Source organism: Lissotriton helveticus, chromosome 10 (assembly GCF_964261635.1).
Source record: "Lissotriton helveticus chromosome 10, aLisHel1.1, whole genome shotgun sequence".
Taxonomy (NCBI): domain Eukaryota; kingdom Metazoa; phylum Chordata; class Amphibia; order Caudata; family Salamandridae; genus Lissotriton; species Lissotriton helveticus.
Window position 1 is genome coordinate 422,428,868 of NC_136071.1, and position 27,904 is coordinate 422,456,771.

General features: G+C 46.9%; 1 protein-coding gene across 1 annotated transcript in view; it reads right to left on the reverse strand.

Moving 5' to 3' along the window:
- Positions 1–27,904, reverse strand: part of LOC144784026 (syntaxin-binding protein 4-like) — a 1,158,996-nt gene that overhangs the window by 327,195 nt on the left and 803,897 nt on the right. Inside the window, exon 20 of the mRNA XM_078662726.1 lies at positions 10,717–10,908. Coding sequence (XP_078518852.1) covers positions 10,717–10,908 — 192 coding nt within the window. The remainder of the gene's footprint in view (positions 1–10,716; positions 10,909–27,904) is intronic.

Consider the following 27,904-nt stretch of genomic DNA (forward strand, 5'->3'; position numbering starts at 1 on the left):
GCAGGCGAGTGCTAACATGTACAGCCCTATTTGGAGTGGCATTTACTCTGTGTGTGTAGGGGGGGCGGGGATATATGAGGTAGGTAATCATTTCCCGCCTTTTGAAGGAAGTGTGTGAGAAAGGTGGCCCACTAAGGAAATATAGGTTGTTGTGTATCCGACAAATCTCCTCATACCAGAGTGCATCATTCTCCGCTGCGCCCCACTTAAGGACTGCCTCACCATGCCCCTATTGGAGGAGCCAGGGAAGAACACCAATGTAGTGTGCGTGTGTGTGCTTGGATAGGAGTAACACCAGGTCCGCAAAGCGGGCACAGGTTTCAGTTGTTTCTTGCATATACAGATCCATGGGGCCTGGTTCCCATGTGTGAATGTTAGGTATCTCTGTGACCGCATGTTATATGGTGTGTATTAAGCACCTGTGCTGTGGAGGGCCCAACAGGACCATAGCATATGCCTGAGGTCTGCATCAGGAACGCGGGAGCGTGGGCACTCAACTGTGTCTCGGGGAAGGGGTGGTGAAATTGCGCCAGGGTCAGTTAGGTCCTTTCCAGAATAAAGGACTGTACATTTTTGAAGCATGAGTTGCGGGAAACCATTTGTGGAAACTCCCGTGCCCATTAAAATTTCTTGCTGTGTAGCACCCTCCTGTATTCATTTTTCCACTTTTTGCGTAGCGTTGTGAAGTGAATGGCCATCAGCTCTCATACACTTTGGAAAGCCAGGTAATCAAGTGCCCACAGCGCCCATTGTCAGGACTTTCTGGAGAACTTGGTGTGTAGCAGTTCTCCCTCAAAAGCTCCTAGCAGGTGTGGTGTTTATGGCTGAGTCTCTAGTGTCAACAAAACTGCCCAGGGGAAAGATCATTCTGCTCAGCCAGTTGGCCAAAGGGGATAACGGGACCTTCAGCAAATAGGTCATCTGCCTCAAGTATCGAGTGGTCTGTCCAGACCCTCAACTCTCCAACGGTATAGTAAGTTGGGTTGCGAGGGAGGCCTATGAGTGACAGATTCGGAGCATACAATGGGTTCACTCAGGATAAAAGGTAGATTCTGGCCATACAAGCCTTTGCTACTGTCATCTGAAGAGGCCAAGGAGTTGTGTGTTGTGCTGTTAGCAGGAGTAGGTGATAAATCATGGGCATTGGGAGAGGTCCAATGTCAGTTCTGGCTTTGGTTAGGTACTACCCAACTTTCTAGCCAGATAGCAACTATAATTGTGCTGTGAGTAAGTACGGCTCAAAGCTCGGGCCCCCAGACCCCCCGAGGCAGCAGCAGATGTAATTTAGCTAGGCCAATACATCTGCGTCCCTAACGCCATATAAGTGCTCATAATAGAGGGTCTCAGTCCGTGAAAAAGGAGCAGGGTGATCTCATAGGAAGATTTGCGAAATAATATAAAAGGCGTGGCAGAATGGCAATCTTTGCTAAGGCAATCTTTCCTATGGGGCCAGTGGGAGCGATCACCAAAACTTGCAAAGGTTTCTGTCATATAGGTCCTGTTGGCTATGATATAGGTAGACCCCCAGGTAGAGGGTTGTCTGTGCATGCCACTTAAGAAGGGTGCCTTCGAGATAAATATCATGAAGTGGTTGGTTAGGAAAAAATGGGTATATGGCTGATTTTGTCCAGTTAACACAGAGACCAGTAACTAGAGCATCCTCTGTCAAGGTGTCCCTAAGTGGTGTAAGGCTGGTCGTTATGTCTCCGTTATGTAGGATCAGACCATCTGCGTATACGGATAATGCATGGGTCCTACTTGTGAGCAGGATGCCCTAACCCCACCCTCTTATGGAGCCACACGACAAGTGATTTAATGGCGAGCATGAACAGCAGGGGGGATAGTGGCAACACTGTCGCGTGCTCCAGTTTACTGGGAAAGAGGACGAAATAAGACAACCCAGATGGACCGGGGTGTTTGGCTTGAAGAAGAGTAATTTGGTGTATGCCATAAGCCTGGGTCCAACCCCCATGCAGACAAGTACTTCAAATAGGTAGTGCAATATCAGGGTATCAAATGCCTTTTCTAGATCAAGGATAAAATTGGCCGATCGAGAGAAGCATCCTTGGACTAGATCCTGAACATGAAAGAGGTAACTGATATTTTGCGAGATGTTGCGTCTGGGGACAAAGCCTTCTTGACCTGCGTGCACCACTTCCTGGAGGATCTGGTCGTACCGACCTGCCAGGATTTTACCTAGAATTTTATATTCGGCTCGAGGATGCAATGGGTCTGTATGAGGCTAGCAGTAGTGGGATCTCTGCCTTGCTTAGGAAGGGAAACCAGAAGGGACTCTCTGAGGGAGTGAGGGAGCTTACCGGTGTTTAAAGCCCCGTTATACATTACTGCCAGGTGGGCCACCATGAGTGAGGCTAAGGTGCCGTAATACTCTAATGACAGCCCATCTACTCCCAGTGCCTTGTTTTGGGTCAGGTCATGGATTCCCTGCTTCACATCAGTAGGTGTGATCTACGCTGCTACGGATAGCCTGGTGGAGGCTGGAATGTGTGGAAAATCTATCCCCACTAGAAATTCTGTGACAAGATCCAGTGGTGAGTCAGATGGGGCCCTATAGACGGATAAATAATAGTCATAGAAGGCTTGCAAGATATCAGTCTGTGAGTGGACTGTAATGCCCGCTAAGTTTTACCACTTCAGTGATGGGATGGGTCTCCGACTTCTGCCAGCTGAGCCAGACTAGAAGTCAGCCAGATTTGTCTCCCTCATTGGACTTTTGCCTTGTGAGCTGTGAAGTTATAGTGCTGCAGGTCCTCTAAAAGGGCAGCAAAGGTTTTTTCGTGTCTTCGAGCTGCAAGGTCAGTGCGGGATCAGTATCTGCCACTTTGCTGAGCTTGCCTGGGAGCATTCAGCTGAGACTATGCCTGTCTCTAAGTCTCTGCAGACACCAGAAATCCGCTGGATACAAGTCCCTTGTGTAGGAGAGTAGGATCTGCTTCTTATACTAAATACTTACCCCCACTTTTTGCTGATGTTTCACTGTTTTCGACTTAGACTGGCTGGGATCCTGCTATCCAAGATCCCGGCCAAGCTGCTTTCTCCTCTAAATTGATTGCCTGTACTTTAGGTACACGCCAGATTGGATTCTGGGGTACCCTTATCAGTCCCTAGTATATGGTATACTATGTACCCAGGGCATAGATACCCCAGGGCCTCCCAGGGGCAGCAGCATGTATTGTGCCACCCCTGAGAGACCATTCAAAATTACACCACAGGTCTGCTACTGCAGCCAGTGTAAGGTGGTGCATGCACACCTTACTTAGAAATAGGTTCACTATATCTACCTTATATCACTGCACATATACACCTATCAGTCACCCCCATGGCATGCCTTATCAATCTTGAAGGCAGGGTGCTGGGTTTTATGTGAGAGGGTGCCCTTGCATGAGCAGAGCCCCCCTGCAGCCTTCGGAACCTTTTCTCCAAGGTTGTTTGTGATGCAGACAACCATATACTTTAAAGTGCAGTATAACCTTGCGGCAAATGCTAACTTTAAAACGGCATTTTATAAACATGTTGTGTTTGGAGTCAAACACCTTGAAATCATACCTTCCCGCCAGTAACTGGTTTGGGAGGTATGATTCCACCCTCCTAAAGGGACATATGCAACACCCGGTACCAGCTTTCTCGACATAGGCATCACAAAATGGAGGCTGCCTGCCACAGACACGAGTCTGCCTTCCTGCTGCTGAGCCAAGCTCGAGCGGGGAAAGGCTTGACAATAGGCTTCCTGTCACAGGGAGGTGTAACCACCTCCCAGACAGGCTTTAGTGTATTGGGGCTGGGTGGGTGCACTCTGAGAACGCTTTGATGTCTGCACTAGGGGCACGCTTGGGGTCCCTGTGCATAGTCCAGCTCAAACCGGTTGTAGGAGCCGTTTGCTCCTGCTCTGGCGCAAAACTGGACAAAGGACATGGGTGTAGCCACCCCTCTGTCCTGACCCTCCCATAGGTGGGTCCCCAGAGTTTGTCCCACCCCTTCCTCGGGTATAAAGTAGGAACCCCTGACTACAGACTTTAGATTTTACCTGGACTAAACTCTGCTACAGAAACCAAGTACTTCAACGATCTGCACGACGCTGGATGACTGAAGAATCTCCCTTTGAGTAAAGGAGTTATTCCTTTGCTAAGCAGGCACCTAAATGCATCTGACCGGTTTGCACCTCCAAAGCTCCTGAGGACTCCCAAGATTTCTGCAACACAGGAGGTGGGTTCCCGAGGTCTCTGAGGTTGATCTGTGCTCTCAGCTATTCTTACCCCCGTAACCCTGGTGGGGACCGTGCAACCTGAACACCTGTGCACCGTGTACTTTTGCAGCAGCATATGCTTTTTGGCAATCCCTGAGGCTGTGCTTTGGGCTACTTGTAGTCCTGACCCAGAGCAGTGTTTCCACTGAAGTTTTCCAGCCTACACTCCAGGAGTGCTCCATGGGCTGGTATTTCGTGATTCATCTTGAGGTCCCTTAGCGATCCCTGGTCCATTGGCCTGTGGGTCCCTGTGAAGGTAACTTTAACTTTCCATGGGTTTTTCTGGCTGCTCCAGATGTGCCCTGACTCTCCATTGCTTGGAGAGTCCCCAGGACCTTGCTAGTCTTCACTGAAGCTGATTTCCTTTGACCGTGTGGGTTGCAGTTGCCAAGGCTTGTTGGTGTTCCATCAAGACACTGCCCCCCCCCCCCCCAGCACTCGACATCCTTCGTGGGACAGCTCACCTCCGTACTTTGGTTGTCGTCGACATCTCCTAGTCCCCGTGGCTGCGGAGTCAAGCTTCGCATCATCTCACCTGAAGCACCCGACATCGGTGGGCATTCGTCTCCCGAGCCCCTTGTCACCCTGAAGTGATCCAGACTCTGTCCCTTCTGCTTTCAGGTTCTTCTCACCTCGACTCCAGAATTAGATTCCACTGGACACTTTTCCTCTTCATTGCAGCAGCACTTTTCCGCATCACGCCATTGAAAACGACGTAGATTCCCGACATCACTTGACACCTATGCGCCCGGCTCCCCTGGGTTAGGTAACACGAGTATTCCAGTACTCACAAGGGTGCTGGCCTTAGGACCTTCTATGTTTGAAAGGGCTTGCTCAAAGTACCTCTCCGAAGTGTCCTTAATCTTTAAAATTCCAACTGCGACTTTCCCATAGAGTTGTACGGAGCTCGCGCCTGTGTTCTCACACTGCACCCGTCCTCCATGGGTCCCCTTTGTCACTACCTTGGGTGGTTCCTTGGGGTCCCCGCGATTCTACATGCTCTAGGCATTGTGTCTAGTCAAATCGTGGTTGTTATACCACTTTCTTAGTATATGGTTTGGTCTCCCCCTGGAGCCCACTGTTTATTGTGCTATTTACAGTTGTTCTAGGGATTTAATATTGTATGTTTTCTTCTCTAATCTCATAAAGAGGTTAGTAGAGAGTGTTAAGTAATAAATACATATATTTTATTTATTCCTTGTGTTGTTCTCCTTTCATTTAGTCATTCAGGAGGTTCAGATCTGGTAAAACAAGCTGCTTTACATTCCTTTGAGACCAAGCCTGAAGGCTGCTCCCTATAGCTACCACTAGGATAGCTTTCAATAAAGGTTGTCTTTAACCTATTCATCGGTAAGGGTTGTTTGAACTGGTACAAGCTGCCCACTATAATTAGTGAAAGACACACAATTGATGGACGGAATGCAGAACAAATCAAAACATTCACCCCCAGTCAAGAGATCTGGGTTAAATCCATCATTCTTATGCTCACCATGCCACCCCAGTTTATACCTGGCCAAATGCAAATCAGTCTTGACCCTGTGCCTCATGGGAACAGTACAGCCCGAACCGGTCCTAGGATGCTTTTATCCGGTCCAGGGAGGACCTGGCTTGGCAGTTCGGGCTGGACGGTTCCCATGAGGCACAGGGTCAAGACTGATTTGCATTTGGCCAGGTCTAAACAGGGGTGGCATGGTGAGCATAAGAATGATGGATTTAACCCAGATCTCTAGACTGGGGGTGAATGTTTTGATTTGTTCTGCATTCCGTCCATCAATTGTGTGTCTTTCACTTTCTCACTATAATTAGTGGTCAGCATATACCAGGCCAACTTCTAACACCTTGCATTACAACTTTAAAGGCGTCCAATTCTAGTTCACAGGAGAAAGCTGTGTTATGATTCATAGAGAAATACTGACGATTGTGGTCCTCCTGTTCCTTCTGGTACAATGGGTCCTCTAAACAATCACTCTGTAGTTTCCACATTGTATTGGAGGGGAGGCGGGGTGGAGGCGTCCACCTAAGATCCATGACGTATGCATTATGGTCAGATACTACTTGTCCCAGGTAGTCTGTGTGTTGAAGCAAGGATACAAGGGAGATAGAGAAGAGGAATCAATCAAGCCATACTGGCTGGTTGTGTGGGATGGAGTGGAAGGAATAAAGTCTGGATTTCGGGTGTTAAGACAGCCAGATATCCGTGAGCAACCAGTGGCGTGTTAGGCTCCAAAAGCGGTCCACCTGTGCATGCAGCGGGCAGCGGGGAACTGGAAGGCTCGATTTATCTAATATGCGATCATGCACACAATTATAGGCTCCACCTCGCACCCACGGCATAGTGGTCCTGTGGGCGAGCTAGAAAGCGAGGGTATCCCAGAAGGCCACCCTGTCAATATTGGGTGCATAAATGCTACAAAATTCGATTGTCTAAGGGGCCGTCCAGGAGCGCATTGCGACCTTTCCTGTAAATGGCCGTGCTTGCTTCCCGAAAGGTTACTCCAGGACACACCCAGATCATGGCACCACTCGCATACGCCAAATAGGTGGTGGCACAGAAAAGGCCCCTCCAAGGCTTGTGCAGGCGGTCAAGATCTCCCGCCGTTATATGAGCATGAAGACAATTTGGGTCAGCTGTCACCTGTTATAGGAGTAGACAGCGTATTGCTTCTTGGTAGTGTGCATGCCATGGACGTTCAGAGTGAGAAAGTGTATGTCAGTGGTAGCCATAGTGGTGTGTACGTGTTGGGAGCGCAAGTCACAGGGCAGCCATGTCCGGGCTGCAGAGTCAAACCACATCGCCCCACCCACGTCTGAGGAACCATAAAAAGTTCGCCCGGTGAGATGGTGTAGGGGTAGGTGGGAGATATTCAGGAGCAACTGTACCAGCTGGGGAGTCAAAGTTTTCCAATACTGAGGGCCTACCACAAATGGTGGTATGCCCAAACAAAACAAAATGCATTGTGCTTTAATGTAGTGCAAGGCTGAGGCTAGTCGCTGATGTGTAGCTATGTTGTGGTATTGCTCTTCAAATGCAGATGGGTGAGCATCCCAGAGTTGACAGGGGAGTATGTCGGCACCCTCCGAGAAAGGCAGGGAGGCCACAAACCGTGAATGATACAAGTTGGACGGGCCTTCAAGAGGAGTCCCTGTGTAGGGGGCAGTTTGTGTTGTGCTGTAGTTGTAACATGAGAGTCTGTTATAACAGAGGACAAGTGACCATGTAAGCTGGAATGGAAATGTTTGAAAAATTGGGGTAGCTGCTGACAATGGCATTGCGAATGAGGGGGAACTATGTGTCAGTCCAGGGGTCATCTGTCCGGGAGGTGCATCGCCAGCTTGGTGACATCATGATGGAAGGAGGTGTTCAGCTCATGGAGTCTACTAAGAAATGTTTACCGGAGATTATCTGCTGTCTGCAGCGTCAGCAGTGGAGGGGATTATGATCCAGTTTGGGAGTCCTCAGGCTGAGAGATGTCTTCTTCAGAAGATAAGATATGCGGGCCCATGTCATCCTCTGTGGCCATGGAGGCAGGGCACACGTTTGCTGCAGCGTGTATGGCCCACCTACAATCCGCAATGATTGGTTCTAGGTTGAGGAAACTTGTGGAAGACATCTGAGATTGTGGTCTTGTACGTGGTTTACTCCATCATCTGTTCTGTGGCCCACGGGGGCCTGGCATAGGCTTGACACATTTGATTGCTAGTTCCTCCTGATGTTCATTGGCCCAATCCTAAGCCTCTTTAGTGTTGATGAAGAAGACAGTGGTGCCGCCAGATATTTAGACAGGCACAGAACAGCAGCGAATACTAGACCCCTTGCTGGCGGAGGCATTGTTTGACATCTAGGAATGAGGAGCATTGGCGCTGCACAGCTTGGGTGTAGACAGCAAACAGCAGTATGTTTATGTCTTCCACCCACAGCACTCCTGCCGATCTGGCTGCATAGAGTATAAAATCACGATCTTTGAAGTGCAGTAATTTTGCTAACATGGGGTGAGGGTGAATCCAGCAGTGGGCCTCTTGCCGGAACACAGTGCGCCCTCTCCAGGGAGTAGAAGTAGGTAAGATCTAATGTTGGGGGTGAGGCTTTTGAACAAGGTCCCCGGATAGGCAAATGGGTCTGTGCCCTCAATTCCCTCTGCAAGCCCCAGGATACAAATATTGCTCCTACGGGGGTGTCCCTCCAATATTCCACCCTGTCTTCAAGATGTATGACTCATTGCAGATCCCAGATCGCTGACAGATTGTCCTTTGTGAGAGGCTGCATGGTGGGCAGGGTTTTAAGCCATCTGAGTATCACAGCAAGTTTAAGTGCGCAGCCAAGAAGTGGAAGCTGGCCTGCATGGAGACTAGGGAGTATTCCATAATCGCCAACACCTTGTCCAGTTAATCCAACATTGAAGAAGATGGGTGTGTCTTTTAGCTGAAGGGTGTCCGGAATCAGAGATGGCGGGTTTGTGGAAGCCATCAGCTGGGCTGTGGACCTTGACCTGCCCATGTCTAAAGAGTTCTTCTCACAGCGTGGGGGTGTGTATTCTAGAATTTGCAGCTGGATGCTCCACGACTTGCCCGGAATCCCCGTGCATTGAAACGAGAGTGGCACGGTCAGAGCACCGCTACTGTTTTCTCCAGCTGTACATGCAGATGTGTGATGCCATGCCTGGGGGGCTGGGAGGGGGTGGAGAGGGCCTAATTTATGAGCAGGAGCAGTGTACCAGTCTGAGCCCGGCCCCTAGCAGTTAACCACACACCTCAATGGTGACAGAGGGGGTTGGCAAGCTTGACACAAGCCTCATCAACTCGTTATAGGCCAATCTGTCGCCAGTGATGGTCAGTTGAATGGACTGAGGACCCCCCAGCCCCTCCGGCCCTGGCCCACCAGCTGTGACCCCCTCCCCCTCTCGGCACCGTGACAAGGAAGAATCACCAGGTGTCCCTGTTTATCTATGTCTTCCTGGATGCCAAGTGTCTTTTAGTGATGTTTGGCACTGGGGACAGAAGCACAAGAAGATTAAGGGGACCCACCACACCTCTCAACCTCTGTCCTGCCCCCAGTGCAGCTCTAGAGGGGGGATGACTCTGATCGTCAGGAGCCATCATCCCCCTCCGTCACCGTTCCTTGCCCTGTGTCACGCACTAGCCTCAATTATGGTGCTGGTGTGCTGGCTGTGCTGGGTCAGGCGAAGGCCCCCACATACTGGTGCCTTTACTCCAAGGGGCCATCGACCGAGGGTCATTCCCAGAACTGTCACCTATTGTTCAGAGTCCACAGCCTGCTCTGCCTCTCCTATAAGGTGTCACTACCGTCTCAAGCAAGAGGGGAGGTACATCGCGGGCTGGCAAAAAGGGTGGGCTCTCTCAAGTCCCCAATGCCCCAACTTGGATGCAGAGTGGACAGAGGTCATGTTCTTGAGGCCTCATTCGCTAGATCCACTCCGCACCCTGCATTGTGCGTGTGCCTCAGTGATCGCGCCTACGCGGCATCTAGGTTGGGTGAGGTGGTGAAGCAGGGTCCCCATGCTAACTGACCAAGGACCCCATCTGATTCACCAGTCACCTTCTGTCCTGCCCCATGCCTCGATTATGGCATCAACCCTGTGTTGTGCGGGTCCCACCCAGTCACTGGACATCCCCACCGGTTGGCACACCTCACTATTTGCCAAGACGTACCTCTGAGTTTGCGGCCTGTTGCCAGGAAACACCATCAGCCAGGGTGTGTCCAAGGCCCATAGCCACGTGACCTGCCACCAAGGGTCCTTACTTTCCCGTGTGCGACACAATAACAGCACGGAGATCGGAAGGTCAGTTCTTCGTGGGGCCCAGGTGTAGGGGGCCAAGGGCTCTCGCCTCCCGCCCAGTGATGGCGTGTCTTGACGTGTTCCAGTGTCTACATAGGAGGTTGAGATCTCTGCATCCTAGACTCGGACCACCCTAGGGGTATCTGGCTGTCACCATGTTGCCAGCCGACATGAGCCTCGCTGGCCTCCCATCACCAAAGGTCACCCAGGCTGGCTTCTGTGAGCTGGTTAATGGACAGAAAGAGGCAGGGAGTCACCTGTGTGTTTCAGTGTCTCCCCCATCATACTACTGCCGGGATAGGGAATGACTATCTGGCGACGGCTGGAGCACTTGGGATTTGCGTCTGCCATATTGGCTGGCTAAGCCCAAACCAGTATTCCTATATACCAACTAGTATAGTGTATGCAAACTATTACAACTTGTCAGTGTCAGTGTAGTGTGCAAAAAGGAATACACATTATTTTTCATACATGCACCCTATAGTTTGCTATGTTAATCATTTCAAATGTTATAAACCAATATGTGTCACATATGAGCTAACTGAACTTTGGCCTGTTCGGCATCTCCTACTGCCCAGCCCCCACTTGATCTGCACTAGAATGCTGTGGGTGGTGCACCATTGTCCACATTGCCAATCTCCATCCTCCTCCCTTTACCTCTCTGCTTTCAGGGGCGGCTGTGGCTCTCTTTCCGGCCAATTTGCTTTTCAGCTCTGTGATTTCGACCTCCAGCAGGTGCACAACTTCCTCGTAGTCATGCTCAGCACTGTGTGCCTGGCGCTGCTCGATTTCTGCCACCTGAAGATGACTCTGCATGGTCTGGTTCTCCAACCTCAGCACCAGTATTTCCTAGAAGCAAAGATTTGGGATTCTTGTTGAGAAAGACTTTTCAAAAAGCATGAAACAATCTTTTATTTAGCCCAGGTCACCTAATGGTCAAAGTGCAGACAACAGAATAGATAAACCCTGGAAAGATTGATTTTTCAGGATAAACCACAAAGCCAATGCTGTTCTATGTTACCCACTTATGCACTTTGTTATTCGTATTTCGTGCACCTCTTGCATCCAGCCAATCTATTACTCTTTATGGATCTTTTCAGAAATTTAATGTTTTTTCTCTACAATGTGGTTAATTGTAAGATATTTTGAGTACCTATACTGTAAAAGTTTTGCACTATGCACTCTACCCTGTAATACTGTATTATTGTATTTTCTTGAAATCTCAATAAAAAAATATGTTTTTTTTAAAAGTGCAGACAACCAGTGTTGCCATGATTGCTACTGTGCTGGGATTCACATCGGAGAACTGCAAATTGACAGTACTTTTTAGCAAGTATAATAGCCATTAGAGTTACTTTAGGATTAAGAGATAATTGTTTATAATCGCAAACTTTGTTTCTAGTACTCACATCCATTGTGGGTTCACTTTGCTACAATTTTATCGAGGCCTAGTTGTAGTTAACTGAACAGAACTTCAAACACACAAGGGGAAAGTTCATGTTGTTTATGCACAACATAATGGAGATCCAACCCACTTCCAATAGAGAAAGTAAACAGCCAATAACCCCACCGCAGGATAATAAATACGATGCCCCTTTAGCTCCTTATCTGTACTTCATCAAGACTTCAAGGAGACTCTGTACCCAGTGCAGAGAAGGTTTTATAGGATCTTAGCTGCTGCTTTGAAACTAAAAACTAGACTCTGAAAAAGCCCTGCTGCCATAAACTGAAGAAAGAGCCATCATAGAAAGTGAAGGAGAGGGGCTACTCCCCTCACTTAGAAGACCAGCACACTGTCTTGTTCACTGATGCTGCTCAGAAGCCATATAGACCCTGCATCACAGCTAGCCAGAATTGAGAAATGAAAGAGTTCAAGAATCCAGAGATGCACATTCTAGGATTTAGGGTGGTGAGCCTGAGATCCTCCTGGTGCTATCAGTCAGCCAGTCAATAAACTTTATTCGGTTTTTGTTTGCAAAACCATAAAAGTTACACAAATACAATACATAAAAATAGTGCGTTATTGACATGATTTAAAAAACAAGCTCCTTTACCACCCAGAAGATCATCTAAAATCGTGTCTAAGTTAATAGACTCTACATGTCCATAAAGTGCCTAGATTTCAACGATGCTTTTAAAAACCCTACAAGAAAAATGATACAATCGTCCTTCAGCAATTGAAGAAACATAAGTGCTGGTCTGACTTGAATAAAATTCAGTTTCTTTAAAATAGGAATTAAAAAATGCCTCCTGGGAACTTCATACAATCTACAAAAAAACATAAAGTGCAGCAAGGAGACTTTCCGTCGCAGCCACAGGAAGCTAGCACTTGACCTCTTGAACCCCCCTTGGATCTTGATAACAAAAGGTGAAAAAGATTCAACCGGAACCTTGTCAAAGAAATTTTTCATGTGTCGTCAAGGATCCCATAAGGTATGGGTCTGATAGAGACGTCGATTTAAGAAGAAGGTATGCCCGGACACTCGGTTTCCGAGCTTCTTCTGCCTCCCGATCTACACGCCTTTGGTTCAAAAAGGCTGTCTTGGTAAATTCCACGTCCTTTTTTTCAATAACATCTGGCTTAAAGAATAAAACGCCCCTCCCTATCCATTCAAACCCTCTTTTAATGTAATTAAGCCAGGGGATACTAGCCACATTATAAAAGGACAAGCATTCTCTTAGGATCAGTTTGGTGAGGATTAAATCTTCATTTAGCCAACACTTTAACCAAAAAGTCAGGGGGCGCATGGCAAGAATGTCACTTAGGTAGGAAACCCCCAGCTCTTCATGTACTCCCATATTCGAGGTTCCTTGCGGGACATATAATAATCTTTTTAGTAACGTATTTTCCACTACCTGGAGGGGTTCTATTACCCAGTGTCCCCAGATCTCGCTACCGTAGCTTGCTATAGCTACGATTTTTGCTTGGTACACTTGTAGCATGGCTCCTGTTGGTTTATTCCCCACTTTAGAGGCAAAATTTAAAATTGCTGCATTAACCCGGACCTGATCCCCTTTTTTTCTCTGAATTAAGGGGTCCCATTTAAGTTGATCGTCAAATAAGACCCCTAAATAGGAGAAAACACTTGTGCGGGGAATCTCGTCATTACCGGTTCTGAACTGAAAACTCTTTTATGTGTGTTTCCCCACTTTCATAACAAAGGACTTCGAGTTATTAATGGCCAAGTCCCGTTCTGACATAAAACCCAAAAAAGCAGTTAACACAAACAGTGAAGAAGAGTACTCCACCCTGGTCCCCAGTGCTTCCCATCCTACAGATATTTGGGGGCCATATCATACTTACATAGCTGGAAAACGAGCGATACAGGAGACTCCACTGTCTAGCGGAATTGTGTCTACAGGTGTCGGGTAAATCTCTGTGTGTTGGAGGGGCTGGAATTCTGTATTGCTCTTGTATATCCTGCCGGAGCGATTGTGGTTTCATCATGATGGCTTGATATTATGTTGATTGGTGTCTCTCATTATTCCCACTGTATTGTACATTCTCATGATCTTGGACATTCATGCACGATGTTGTACCCTTGACAATGCCATATTATATCTCTTTCTTTGTAATATTGCACATAACTCTGTTCCGTGATGAACCTATTGTACATGATTATTTGTTCATATTGCTGCGGACTACGCCACAGTGTCCACTCTTTTTTGTTCTTTCGCAAAAATAAAAGTAAAAAAAAAGCAAAAAACGAAAAAGCAGTTAAAAGGGTTTGTAAGCCCCGTTCAGTTCTGGATATTAGGACGGCGTCAACCGTGTAATGCAAGACGGGAATGCCCCGCCGTCCTACATAAGGGAAGTCAGCTCCAGGTGCGCTCAGCACACTTTCAAATTCATTAATATAAAAATTAAATCAAAAAGGCGCCAGGATGCAGCCTTGCCTGACTCCCTTCTTAATCTCAAAGTCCCTTGTTACCTGCAGATCTTGTGAGAATCTGACATTGGCTTCGGTCGATGAATGCAGGTCCTCAAGAAAATTGACAATACTATCTTCCACCCCCCTTGCACTCATGCACTGCCACAGCTTAGCCCTGTTTCACAGTCAAAAGCAGATGACAGATCCATGAAAGGAAGGTGGATTGTTCCGGGACGCGCAACAGTGTTTCTGCTCAGTACCATATATAATTTGAGACACTGAGCAACGGTGGAGTGCCCCGGCCAGAAGCCGTACTGGGCATCCAACAGAATCCTGTTCTCATCTGCCCAGGTAGTTAATCTCTGTTGAAGGACCCGACCCACCACTTTGACCACTGAATCAATAAGTGAAATTGGTCCATAGCAGTGAGTACTATTTCTATCGCCCTTTTTAACAACTGGGACTATGGTTGAAGAAGCCCAGGACTGAGGACACCCATTCTTTGCTGCAGCATTAAATAGAGACTCAAGAACCGGGGCCCAGAACAAGGGTTGTGACTTAAATAAATCAGGGGGGATCCCGTCTGGGCCTGGGGCTTTATTGATGGTTAACCCCAGAATCCTGTTCATGATCTCACTCCTGTCAAAACGTATCCCAGCATCCTCACTACTCCGGGGTTCTCTATGGGTAAGCTCGAGCGGGCAGTCAAACATGGTTTTAAAGTGAAGTATTCACTCCTCCTCGGTAATGTGAGCCACCAGGTCATCCTCCCCTTCTTTGTCAAACAGGGGTCCGTTCAAGACGCTTCAAAACCTTGAGCTGTTCCTCAAGGTGATAGAATCAATTAGCTCCTTCCAGGCATCATCCTTCAAACCTACCTTTCATTTGGCCAGAGCTAGGTTATATTCCCTGCGGCGTACACAGTCCTCAGATTGTATTCTTGGTTTGGCCGCCAGAGCTTCCCTCAGCCGCTCAGCTGATTTGGAGCAATGGGAATCAAACCATCTAGGGCCATGTGGGGCAGTGCCTCTAGCTGGAGCACTTAGCAATTCTCCCACTTTTTACGCTATTGTCTCGTAGGCGCCAAGGATCTCATTAGGGGTGGACATCACAGATGTGCATAGTGACAGTTCATAGGCACATGATAATTTCACATTGTTATAAAAGCTGTTGGGAGATACCTGGGACCACTTTAATCTGCGCTTTCCATCCGTCGGTTTCAGGGTACCTCTTTTGGAGGCCTCTCCAATTTTAGTCAAAAATGGGCCCGACATATAGACTGTTAGAGAATTGTGGTCACTGAACTCACTTTCTAAAATGTTAAAACCGTTAAAAAAGGATTGCAACGACGAGGAGATTAGGATAAAATCAATAAAAGATCCTATTGTTTCCTTTAAACGTTGGTACAGGGAACTTGGTGGATGGGCATGTTAAGGACATTATGACCACCATGTCTAGTTCGTTTAACAAGTTGTTCAGCTGGTCCCCTTGAGAATGGTGTTCAAAATGAAAACCCGTCATACGGGGGCAGCCCAGCTCCGAGATGCGAGAAGTTAAAGGGTTACCACCAGGGTGTATATTAAAGTCAACAGAAACCATAAAGTTAGAGAGTCCAGGGCCCCTAGATTGTTTTATGATTGCCCCCAGATTGGTGATATTACACTCCTCTTGTGGAATAGCCACCGAGTTGTAGAAGTTAAAAATTCCCCAGCTGTTATCCCCCCTAGATGCTGACAGTGCCAGAATTCCCAGGTGTGTTCCTGGAATCGCCTGCAACTTGCAGTCAATAGCCACATGTAAGTAACTAAACCACCCCATGGTCTTCCGCTCGCCGATGGAGTGGCTGGGACAAAGAATGCCTTATAGCCTTCCAAGAAAAGATTAAAATCCACCGACCACGTTTCTTGTAGGCTAATTACAGAATATTGCTTCATATAACGTACACACCGTGGATCTTGGAGTTTATTGGCTAACCCTGCAATATTCCAAGATAAAAGAATTGTTGGTCCTCAAAGCTGTCTGCCTCACAGCTAACACCCCTGGAGTCTGGGGGGATGTAGCTGTTTGTGGTCTGGGAGGTGCGTGGGCCCTCAGTCAATCACAATTATCCAGTCCAGATAAAACTTCAAATCTGTTATCTAGTGCTAATGTATGGGTACTACTTAGCTGGCCATCTGATTCAGGAGCGTAATGGGCTAGAGCGGAAGGCTGTTGCCTGGGTCCCTGTTTATTTAACAAGCTTTCTAGTTGGCGTACCCTGTGACCGTGTTCTGGTATTTCCCTTTGGGGGGCTGGCTTGTAAAAATAGCCTAGGGGTAAAGCCTTGATAACAGAACCGGTTAGCGGAGTGACACTGATGTCCCTTGATAAGATACGTCCAAAGGTGAAAGGGTTATCAAAATTAATGATAACACAATCTCCACTGTCCAATTTACATGAGCTCCCTATCCAACTAACCCTGCATGCCATTAGAATGTTTTTAACTACACAGTGACCCAGGGTGGTATTGTGTGTGAACCAGTGTATTCATTTTTCAGTTGCACATAGTCTTCCTTTACCACAATGAGGAGAGGAGGTACATTCCCCAGTATCACTACATATGGGGTAGATTCAGGTGGAATATCTATAACCGGGAGACTCGATGGTTAGTAGTTCCTACCCGCTGGCCCCCTATCCCTGTACAACCCGGGTGATCCTGCTCTACTGGGTGGCTGGCATGAGGTAGCCCCGATATCTGGACCTCTAGGCCTGATACTGTTTGGACTATTCTTGCCTTGTGCCTCATCATTCACTGCAATCCTTGCAGTGGACCCACCACCCATCCCTTCCCCCACGGCTCTTTTGCCCCTTATGGCTAAGTCATCTGTATTTGTGGATAGGCTCACTGCCGGGATTGCTGGAGTATTACAGCAGATGGTCCCCTCTAGTGTAGCCAACCTAGCTTCTATCACACTTATTTTTTGAAACATGGGGTGTAAAAAGGTAGAAAACATGGTTTCTAACCTTCTCCAAAAATTCCCCTCCTTGTTGCTATCAATAGATTGCCCTGGAATAGTCTGATTCATGGAGATGGGATTGCTCTCGTTAACAACACTAACGAGGGGGATAGATGGTACTGTCCCTTCTGGGGTTCCCTGAACAGATTTTGGTTTTGTACACCTTCAACCCTTTCTTTTTGTAGTAAAGGATTCACTATTGCCACCTGATTTAAGCTTGGCTTTTTGCCCTCTGGTAGTCGCCTTTGTTTTCACGGGAGTAGGTTCATGTTCCCTGATGGAGCGAGAACCAGAATTTGTCATTATACCTGAGGGTGCAGTTGAAGGTGGGCTCAACCTGGCTGGGGAGGCATCCTGGGTTCTTGTTGGCAAGGAGTTGGAGAATGCAGGGGTTAGGGAAAGTCTGCCTAACGGGGATTGTGGATCAAGGGATAACCTTCGTTCTGTCCATTGTATTTCATGAATGAGGGCCGATTCAGTCCTCAAAATGAAGGCATCTAGCCTGCCAACCACACTTTTCCCTGGGTTTATTTTGCGCTTACTCAATTTTTGTTAGGCTGCAGACAACCTGTGGCAAATACACCAGCCCTTAATAGAGTGCAAACCTGCTATCAATGGCCAATTACTTAGTGCAATGTGCAACAAGCGGTGTGCAAAAATACAAGTCAAAGCTGGGACACGAGTTACTTAAAATAGCTAAAGGAAAAGCTCCTCAGAGACGCTGTTACAATCCTTGGAAAGTGCTAGGTGCTTATGTCCTGGTCAGCGACAGAAATAAAGACTGTTAATCGTTAAAATGGCATTAAAGTGCAAAGTGCAGTGCAAAATCCAGGCACTCAGGACGTAGTCTTTAGTCCAATATGTCTTTCAAGGGCAGGATTAAAGGTTAACGGATTGTTCACACTTTGTCCATCAGGGCGAAGAACATTTAAAATTTACAAATCTCGGGGCAACACCTATACTGCCAGCCAAATAAAGGATTGATAACACAAAAAAGGACAACATTATCTTTAAGGAGGGCCTTGAAAGCAGAGAAATGGGGGGTAGCCCTGCCCTGCCGCCTACTGGCGATGATGGGCGCAGGAAGGGCCCACCCTTGGCCCGGCTTGGCCCTCACACGCCGCCTGCAAGCGTCCCGCTCAGGGGGGGTCTTGCACTGTTTAAATTGTGCCTCCGGGCACGCTCCGCTGCGTCAGGCAAGCGACAAAGCAGAGGACTCTGGGGAGTGTAGATCCCAGTCCGCGTGAGCCAAGGAAGCCGTTCCCCTCACGGCAAGTAAGCAGGGCGTCTCCTGTGGTGGCCGTTGCTCTCACGGTGATGGAAAGGTTCCCCCAATGCTGTGTATCTCGGCAGAGACTTTCAGGTGGCGCGTCCCGCGCTGGTCTGGCGCTGTTTAAATCGCGCCACTCGGCATGCACCGCCGAGTAAGGCAAGTGACGAAGCAGAGGACTCTGGGGAGTGTAGTTCCCGGTCAGCGTGAGCCAAGGAAGCCGTTCCCCTCATGGCAAATAAGCAGGGCATCTGCTGTGGTGGCCGTTGCCCTCACGGCAATGGAAAGGTTCCCCCAATGCTGTGTGTCTCGGCAGAGACCTTCAGGTGGCGTGTCACCTTAGCTTGCCTTGACAAAATCAGTGGGCTCTCCAAAAACACTGAAGACTTTGCTTCCACTCTTGGTGATTTATAAATAATCACACTTCACCAAGAGTCTCGATCGCTCCAATAATCCAAACAAACAAATCCATATTTCATGATGGTATTCAAATCCCATTGTAAGCTAACAAAGAAGACAGATTGGCATAGCCATATTTTCCCAAAAATCTGCTGGAAAATAACTGTGTAGTCTGACAAAATGCAACCCCCAAAACAAAATCACAAAAAATATGTTTTTAGAACAAAAATGCTACAACAAATCGATTTATCCAATGCACTGTCCAAACAATAGTTTTTGATCTATATCCTTTGAAGCGATGACCTGACCACAGCTCTTCCTTGCTTCTGATCTTGATCGCAATACTTCGCCGACTGTAGAACCCTACCCACAACCGCAAATGCGAACAGCAAACAAGAACTTGCCTAACGATTGAATGCTATCTCAGATCTCAGTGGAGCCCTTTCCTCCTGGTTTCCAATCCAAGAAGACCTCACAGTTTTGTTTCTCAGTACCCCAGGCATTGAAGTAGTGTTCCAATGTCTGCAGCCTGTCACCTTGTATTTAGAACTTTTTCCAAGGTCTCAGAGTTCCACCTACATAAAGCTGAGGTAGGCCCCTAACTATAAATATCAGTTCCCAATTTTCACTCTGGGCATTTGCATCCAGTGGGTTAACATACCCTGCAACTGAAAATAGCGAGAAGCCATATCTGTAATACAGATCCCCCCCCCCCTCCCCAAAGTTGGTCTCCTGCCCATGGCTATGATTGGTGCACCAGATATCCTCATAACCTTGCTAAAAGATTCCTGGTAGATGTGGTAAAATAACAGCAAGACTTTGATGAACTGTTCTTTGGCCCCCACAAGTAAATCCTTGGACTTGAATGTGAACTTGACTTACAGATTTGACTTTTGTGAGTTTTTTCTTGCAACTGAGTCACACTACCTAAAAGACCCTCCGCTATCCAAAATGATACCCAAGGCCACCAAGAAGCTACAACAGACAAAAAATTGCAAAGTTGCTCAGTCAAAATATCAAAGTTTAAATATCGATCTACACTAATATTGAGTTCTAAATATCTTAGGGAAAGAATATCGAAGTCAAGAATATTGTTGACCAGAATATCGACTTTAAGGTAAGTAATATTGATTTTTTTAATATCGAAGTAAATAACATTGTTTGCAAATATAGATTTTTTTTGTGTTATGTATTTTAGATTGTATTATATATGCATGTTTAACATTTTAAAAACGTTTTAACATTATTTTTAAATATATGTATTAAATATATAGAAAATAGTAAAAAAAAATAAAATTAAGTACATTTTGCGTTTGAGTATCAGAGAGGGTTGTGGGTTTATTTGGGGAATAGGGTGGGAAGTAATTTAAATATAATTAATCAGTTAATATGTGTTTATATATTGTTATTGTTAAATAATGTATTGTTCATTAAATATTATTTGGTAAATAATTTGTATTAATTTGTTAATTTATAATTATATTATTATAAATAATGTATTAGTAATTTTATTTATTGTTATTGTAAATTAATTATTAATTGGTAATTTATTTTAATGAATTGATTAATTGGTAATTCAATCAATTATGTTATTTTTAATGTATAGTGGGTTGTGGGTTTACAGGGGAATAGAATGGGAAGTAATTCATATATAATTAATTAGTTAATATGTGTTTATTCATTGTTATTGTTAATTAATTATTAATTGGTAATTATAATTTTTATTGAATCATTTATCATTAAAGGTATGTGTAGCACATTGTGTGTTTATAGGGGAATAAGGTGGGAAGTAATTTAATGTTATTTAAGTAAATATTAATTTAAGTTAATATGTATTTATTAATAATTATTTTGTTAAATAATTATTATTTATTATATATATATATATATATATATATTTATATATATATATGGCCCAAGCCAAGACCATAATGACAGCCGTGGAGTCCCGCTCAGAGACTTCGGACACCACCAACTATGCTGCCCTCACGGCCTTTTCAGAAACTATCTCAGCGCTGAGTGAGCTTTTTATAGTCCCACAGAGTAGGGCAAGGGCTTCAAGTAGAGCTGTATCTAAAGGCAGAGATAAATGGTATTCTGCTGCATGTCGTGCTGCCAAAGGGGAACTTATTCTAGCTGTGAAACTAAAAGATCCAGGGCAAATTAGCCTCGCTAGGAAATGTTATAAAAAAACTCTATCCCTGGCAAGGGAAGCACATGAAACCAACTTTTGGAGAGAGTTAATGGATGCGAGTTCCAATAAGGACTCGAAGGGCTTCTGGAGTCTACTTAGAGCAAGGGATAAGCCTGTTGATTGCCAAATGACTTGTAATATCACAGGGGAAGCTTGGTTTGCCCACTTTTCTAAGCTCTACTCCATTTCATTAGGCGCACCACAATCACTGAGGGGGCCTTTGTATAGAGTGTTGGTTGCTTCCACAAATAATGACCACCCCTTTGTTCCTAAGGAAGTTGAAGAGGCAATTAGGTGCCTTGTTGCTAATAAGGCTGCAGGCCCAGATGGCATTCCTGGTGATCTGTTAAGAATTAATATAGAGGTGTGGAGTAGACTTATTGCCACACTCCTGAACGATGCTGTATTGGGAGGTTGTCTTCCTGACTCTTGGAGGGGAGCGGAGGTCGTTCCGATATTCAAGAAGGGCTGTCGGGACGACCCCGCCAATTACCGCCCAATCAGCTTGCTCGACTCCACCCAGAAGGTAGCGGGCAAAGTAGATCTGGGTAGGATTTTGTATTGGGTTGAAGAAAATAAGGTATGGTCTTATTTCCAGGCTGGTTTTAGATCAGGAACTGGCACCATTGAGCAGACATTCCGCCTCTTAATGCTTTATTGGAAAGTGGTCGTACTGGGCAAGGGCAGTCTGTATCTCGCATTTATAGATTTACGGACTGCCTTTGACCTGGTCCCACGTGACCAACTGTGGAATGTCTTAGAGGGGTTGGGTATCCCTCCATATTTACTGGGCTTGCTTATTAAGTTCCACAAAAGCAACTTTGCGCAGATCAGGTGGGGGGATCAGGGGCAAAAAACATCTCGTATCCCTGTAGATAGGGGTGTCCGCCAGGGTTGTGTGCTAGCCCCCACTCTGTTTTCATTATATGTTAATGGAGTGGTGGAGCACCTTCTCCAATATCCAGCAGATGCACCCTCCCTGGCTGGTAGGAAAATACCTGCCCTCCTATTTGCAAACGACACCCTCCTGATCTCAAAAACCCCGATAGGTCTTCAAATGTTGCTTTCTAGCTTCAAGGACTTTTGTGACTCTAGGGGCCTTGTTATCAACGTAAGCAAAACCAAATTCCTGGTCTTAAACCCCCCTAGGAAAACTGTCATCCCTCCAACCCTGGATTCAGTCCCACTTGAAAGGGTTAAGGAATTCGATTACTTGGGCATCCGACTCTGTGACTCCATGAATTGGCAGGCTCACCATCAAAAAGTCTTTCTGATCCATAAGAGGGTTTCAGGGGCCTTGCTAAAAGAACATCGTGCCTCATCCCTTAAACCGATTGGGGCGATATTAGACATTTACAGGGCAAGGGTGGTGAGTGCGGCGCTGTATGGGTCAGAATTGTGGGGTGTCCAGAGAGTTGACTCCTTGTCTCATCTTGAAAACAATTTTCATAAAGATCTTATGAAGTTACCACATAGCACCCCTACACTCCCACTCCTATTAGATGCAGGTACACGCCCTATATGTGATCAAGCGAGGCTACGTCCCCTCTTATTGTGGGCTCGAATATGGAATGTTCCAGAATTGTCCAGCTACGCTGAAGCCTTAAGAGAACTCCTTTTATCCCCCGGCTGGTCTAAGGTTAGCTGGCTCAGGGAAGTTAAGCGGCTTCTCTGTGAATTGGGCCTTGGGGACGCTTGGACCAATAGAACAGCTCCATCTAAACAGATGCTAAAGAAACTATATTGGTCATGGGTGGTTAATGAGAGGACGGGTAATTCTAAACTATGCAGATCGGCTGTAGAGTTCCTATTAATTAAGGAGCTCCCTTTTAGAGAACCCTATCTGGACTCGATTCTTAATCCGTGGGATAGGTCATTGTATTTCAAATTCAGGGTGGGAGTGCTACCTTTAGGGAAGTTGACCTCAAGCTGGAAGCCTCCGCTACAAACTACACCGTACTACCCCTTTTGTGAGAAAAGGGATGAGTCTGTAGCTCACCTATTGTTTGAGTGTCCTGCCTACGCAGCCCCCCGGTGCAGATGGCTGAAACCATTATGCAGGATTATTGGCACTAGATCGTACCAGGAGGCTTTAAGCATCTTAAGATCTGATGCTCGCCCTCTGTTCGCATGTTGCCTGGCAAAATTTCTGGGTTGGGTATGGCGGATAAGAACCGCGAGGAAAATGTTTCTCCAGTAATATGATCTGTATCGTCTTAGTCTCACATCCTAGCCATGTTTTACAATGCTTGGTTAATGAATTCTTGCTTATGATGTGTTTTTATTGTATATAAGCAATCGTAAAACTGATAATCTGTATACAGTGACTAGAGGGATCTATTCTTAAATTGTATTGTATTTTTTAACTGTTTTGTACTGCAATGCTTTTATGATATGATAAACATATCGAAATAAAGCTATTCAAATCAAATCAAATATATATATATTTACATATATATATATATATATATATATGTATGCTAATGTAAGCCCTCCGTTTCCTACATTTTTCCTACTGTTGCACTCACTGGAGTAGGAATATCAATTTTTACCACTACGCTATCCAACACTTGCCCTGCTGTTGCACTCACTGGAGTGGGAATAGTACATTTTACCCCTCCGCTTTCCAACACTTTCCCTGCTGTTGCACTCACTGGAGAGGGAATAGTAATTTTTACCCCTCCGCTATCCAACACTTTCCCTGCTGCTGCACTCACTGGAGTGGGAATAGTCATTTTTACCCCTCCGCTATCCATCACTTTCCCTACTGTTACACTTACGGCAGTGGGAATAGTAATTTTTTGCCAAGGATGACCTAAGTAGGACTCTGGACTGTATTTTGTCAGCAGGCACCTAGTATGTGTTCATGAGGCCCTCACCCACCAACCTAGTTGGTGGCATGCTTCATCATTGGGCCCACCCAGTGACACCTAGCGTGTCCCGGGTGTGCTACGACGCCTGATTACAGCGGAGCTGGTATGTTGCTGAGAGTGCAGTGTGGTGAATAGGGTGGTGAAGATTATGTGTCGCACTCGCTAAGGTGCTCTTAGTGTATGAGGGGATTCCCTCATCAAGCATACGCTGGCGAATAGCCAGGTGTGCCTCCTGGAGTGGGTCGGCGGAGGGAATGACCAAGGATGTTGGTCAAGGCCTGCCTGGTACCTGTCTCCGGAGACTGATGGCGGCACATAGGCTCATTCGGACAGGGCTGGGACATGTTGTTGGGATCTGCTCGGGTCCTGTGTTCTGCCATCGTTGTGCCTGTGGCACAGACAGTGTTGCAGTTGAGTTTCTTGTGATAGGTGTATTTACACTGCATTCGTCTCCTTGACCATCAGGACTGTGCTCTTTCTTCTCGGCTCTGGCATTGCCTTCATGGGTTGTCTGTGGGGCCCCTTTTTTTCCTGGTGGTAACCCGGTCTCCTCTCCGGGTTTCCAGGGGCTGCGCCCGTCCGTATTCCGGTGGCTGTCCTGCTTTTTCCCCGTTATGGGTTTGCGGGGAATTGGGGCTTGTTTGTGGCTACCTCTCCTCCTGTATGCTGCGGTCCTTCTCTGGTGTTTTGTTTTTTTGAGGGGTCCTTTTCTGTGGGGATTTCTCGACCCTGACCTTGCCATTTCCTGTGTCTCTGGGGTGGTGCTCTCGCGCTGGTGCCACTGTGGGTCTCTGCCTGTTGCTTATCCTGGAGGATGTGCCTGTGGCTACGGTGCAAGGTTGTCTTTATTTATTTTATTTTAGAAATGTATTAAGCGCTTGGCTACCCCCGACGGGGGTGTCCCGGCGCTGCGGACAACAGAAACATCGCGGGCATTAAAAAAAACTAGAGGTTAGAAAACGGCCAAGTCTTTAAGCTGTGCCTAAACAGCGACTCTGAGTCAATAAAGCAAAGACTAAGGGGCATACTATTCCAGAGCCTTGCTGTAACCACCGCAAAGGCTCTGCCGCCTTTCCTGTGGCGCTGGAACCTGGGGGGAGCATCAGGCGGAGGTAATTAAATCTAAGAGTGCGAGCTGAGTGCACCAACTGGAGCCTACGTCGGAGATACCCGGGTCCCCTGCCGTTCAGTGCCCTGAAAGACAGGACCAGGGCCTTGAACTGGATGCGGGAGGCGACCGGGAGCCAGTGAAGTCTCTTCAGATGCGGAGTAATTGAATGCCGGTACGGGATATTGCAGATTAGCCTAGCGGCTGCATTCTGTATAATCTGTAAACGATGAATGAGATAGGCTGGGGCACCCACATAGAGGCTGTTGGAATAATCCAGGTGGGAGGTAATGAGGGCGTGGACAACCGTCCTGCGCGAGTCCAGGGGGAGATAAGGAACGATTTTTTTAATCATGCGTAGCTTGCAGAAGCAGGCGGAGGTGACTTTTTTGATTTGGGCCTTGCAGGACAATTCATTGTCAACTACAAAGCCAAGATTTCGAGGCAAATCCACAAGGATAGGGGAAGAATTGAGCTCAGCCGGCCACCACACGGATGGCAGCAGTGGGGCCTTTGGATTAAAAAACAGCACTTCTGTCTTGTCAGTATTTAACTTAAGGGTATTATCCGTAATCCAGGATACAATCTTAGTGAGGCATTGTCTAAAATTGAAGAGGCCTTTGTCAGAATGATCATTGAACGAGAAGATCAGCTGAGTATCATCAGCGTACGAGACCACTCTGAACCCATAGTCCTCTATGACCTCGGCAAGTGGTGCCAGATAAACATTAAAAAAAGGGGGGCTGAGAGCAATGTTCCCTCTAATATTTTTCTTCTGTGTGCGGCAGGATAAGGTCTCTGTGCGCTGCAGTCAAGGCTATGTGCGCCAAGAACCCAACCACATGTGTGGGTGCAGCAACAAATATCAGTGCAAATATCACTCAAACATTTCCTTAATAAAGTGAAAAGACAGTGTATTTCTACACATACAGCACCACATGAAGGGTCTTAAGACAGGTTTGCAACTTACAACAAATATAAAAAGGATACAGTATTTAAAAGCATATTCTCCATTAAAAAGTCTTTTAATGTAATAATGTATCCCTTGCTACCACTTTTGTTAAATACCCATGCCGAAGCACCATACAATCTGAGGCCAGTCCTGAAAGGCCAGGCCCGGCCTCTCTCCTGCAAAAATCAGCAAAGCAACACCATCTCAACCTGGCCTGAATCTTGCTTGGCACAGGTGAACTGAACACTGCAGATGTGAATGTGGTTAAGATAGACTGCGAAGGAGCAGGTTGGTTCTGGTGGATATGAATGGAGTTAGCTCTAATGGCTGTGTGGTGTTTGAATGCACTGTGTGTGGAATGTTTGTTCATATTGGGAATGGGGTTCTAGTTTACTTGGTTGAATAAGGCTGAATTTGCTCTCAAGAAAGGGCCACTCAAAGCTGTTGAAATGTCACTCATAATTGCACTCTGGGCACGAGTCAGGGGTACATGTGGGTGGATGGTCTCCACCCACTTTTTTCACAGGGTGAATGCTGTCCACCCTGCCAATAATTTGGGCCCTACTAAATAATGTTCTGAACTCGTCCTGGTGTAATTTCAAACACTGGGACACTTTCAGCAGCACCTGCATATTGTCTGCTTTCCATCTCCAACAAGCAACAATGTTCAGGCGGGACGGGCTTTCTTATTTAAGAGTCCTGCTAGACCCAAAACAAAGGCGGAATTTGAGGGGTCATCAGGCCTCCTTTTGTTCGATTCTCTTGGCTGTGAGCAGTCAGGAGCCTCACACGTGATGTAAATTAAGCGGAGGGGAAACAAAGGCTCAAACCTTGTTAGCTCTTTACACTTACTTAAGAGGGGCAGCTTTTCACTTCCTGCAGTCCCCGGTTAGGAGATATGCATGCACTGGAAGAATAGAAATAGACTAAACATGGGCCTCTGCACCTAACCCACTATCCCTAATCAATATATAAGTGGTGTGGAGTTACCCAGAAAACAAGTGTGCACACTGAAAAACACCCACTGTCACACTGTAATTCCCATACAGGAGTTTAGCAATTTTTGCTCATCATCACAGGTGCGCCACATAACAAATTGGACAACGGATTAAATAAAATACATGTCCGTAAAATATTCTTCAAAAATGACTTCCTTTATTCAATGGAGTCTTTAAAACATATTCAGGATGATTGAGAGACAGCTGACGTGTTTCGTCCTTATCAGAAGGACTTCTTCAGGGCAAACGGATCTTCACTATAATGTCTATCTAGAATAGTTAAGCCACAGCTTTCCAAACTTTTTATGGTGGGGACACACTTTTTAGAGATGCATCATTTTGGGACACAGTAAGGCAGTGTAGCGAGCGAACGTAGCATTGTGAGCCCAAACTACCTAAGGGTGGTTCTGGGGGGGGAGGGGGGTTCTCACTCACTCTGTCTCCCTCCCTCTCTCTCTCCCTCTCTCTGTAACTGTCTTCCTCCTTCTCTCTCCCTCTGTCTCCGTCCATCTCTCTTCTTATGTCCCCCTCCCTCTCTCTTCCTCTGTCTCCCTCCCCTTCTCTCTCCCTCTGTCTCCCTCCCTCTCTCTCCCTCTGTCTGTCTTTCTCTGTCTGTCTGTCTCCCTCTGTCTGTCTCTGTCTGTCTCCCTCTGTCTGTCTCTGTCTGTCGGTCTCCCTCTGCCTGTCTCTGTCTGTCGGTCTCCCTCGGTCTGTCGACCCCCCTCTGTCTCTGTCTGTCTCGCTTCCTCTGTCTCCCTCCCTCTGTCTGTCTCGCTTCCTCTGTCTCCCTCCCTCTGTCTGTTGCCCTCTGTCACCCTCCCTCTGTCTCCATTCCTCTGTCTCCCACCCTCTGTCTCCCACCCACTGTCTCCCACCCACTGTCTCCCACCCTCTGTCTCCCACCCTCTGTCTCCCACCCTCTGTCTCCCTCCCTCTGTCTCCCTCCCTCTGTCTCCCTCCCTCTGTCTCCCTCTCTATGTCTCCCTCTCTATGTCTCCCTCTCTCTGTCTCCCTCTCTCTGTCTCCCCCTCTCTCCCTCTCTCTCTCCCTCTCTCTGTCTCCCCCTCTCTGTCTCCCTCTCTCTGTCTCCCTCACTCTCCGTCTCCCTCTCTCTGTCCCCCTCTCTATGTCTCCCTCCGTCTGTCTCCCTCCCTCTGTCTCCCTCCCTCTGTCTGTATCCCTC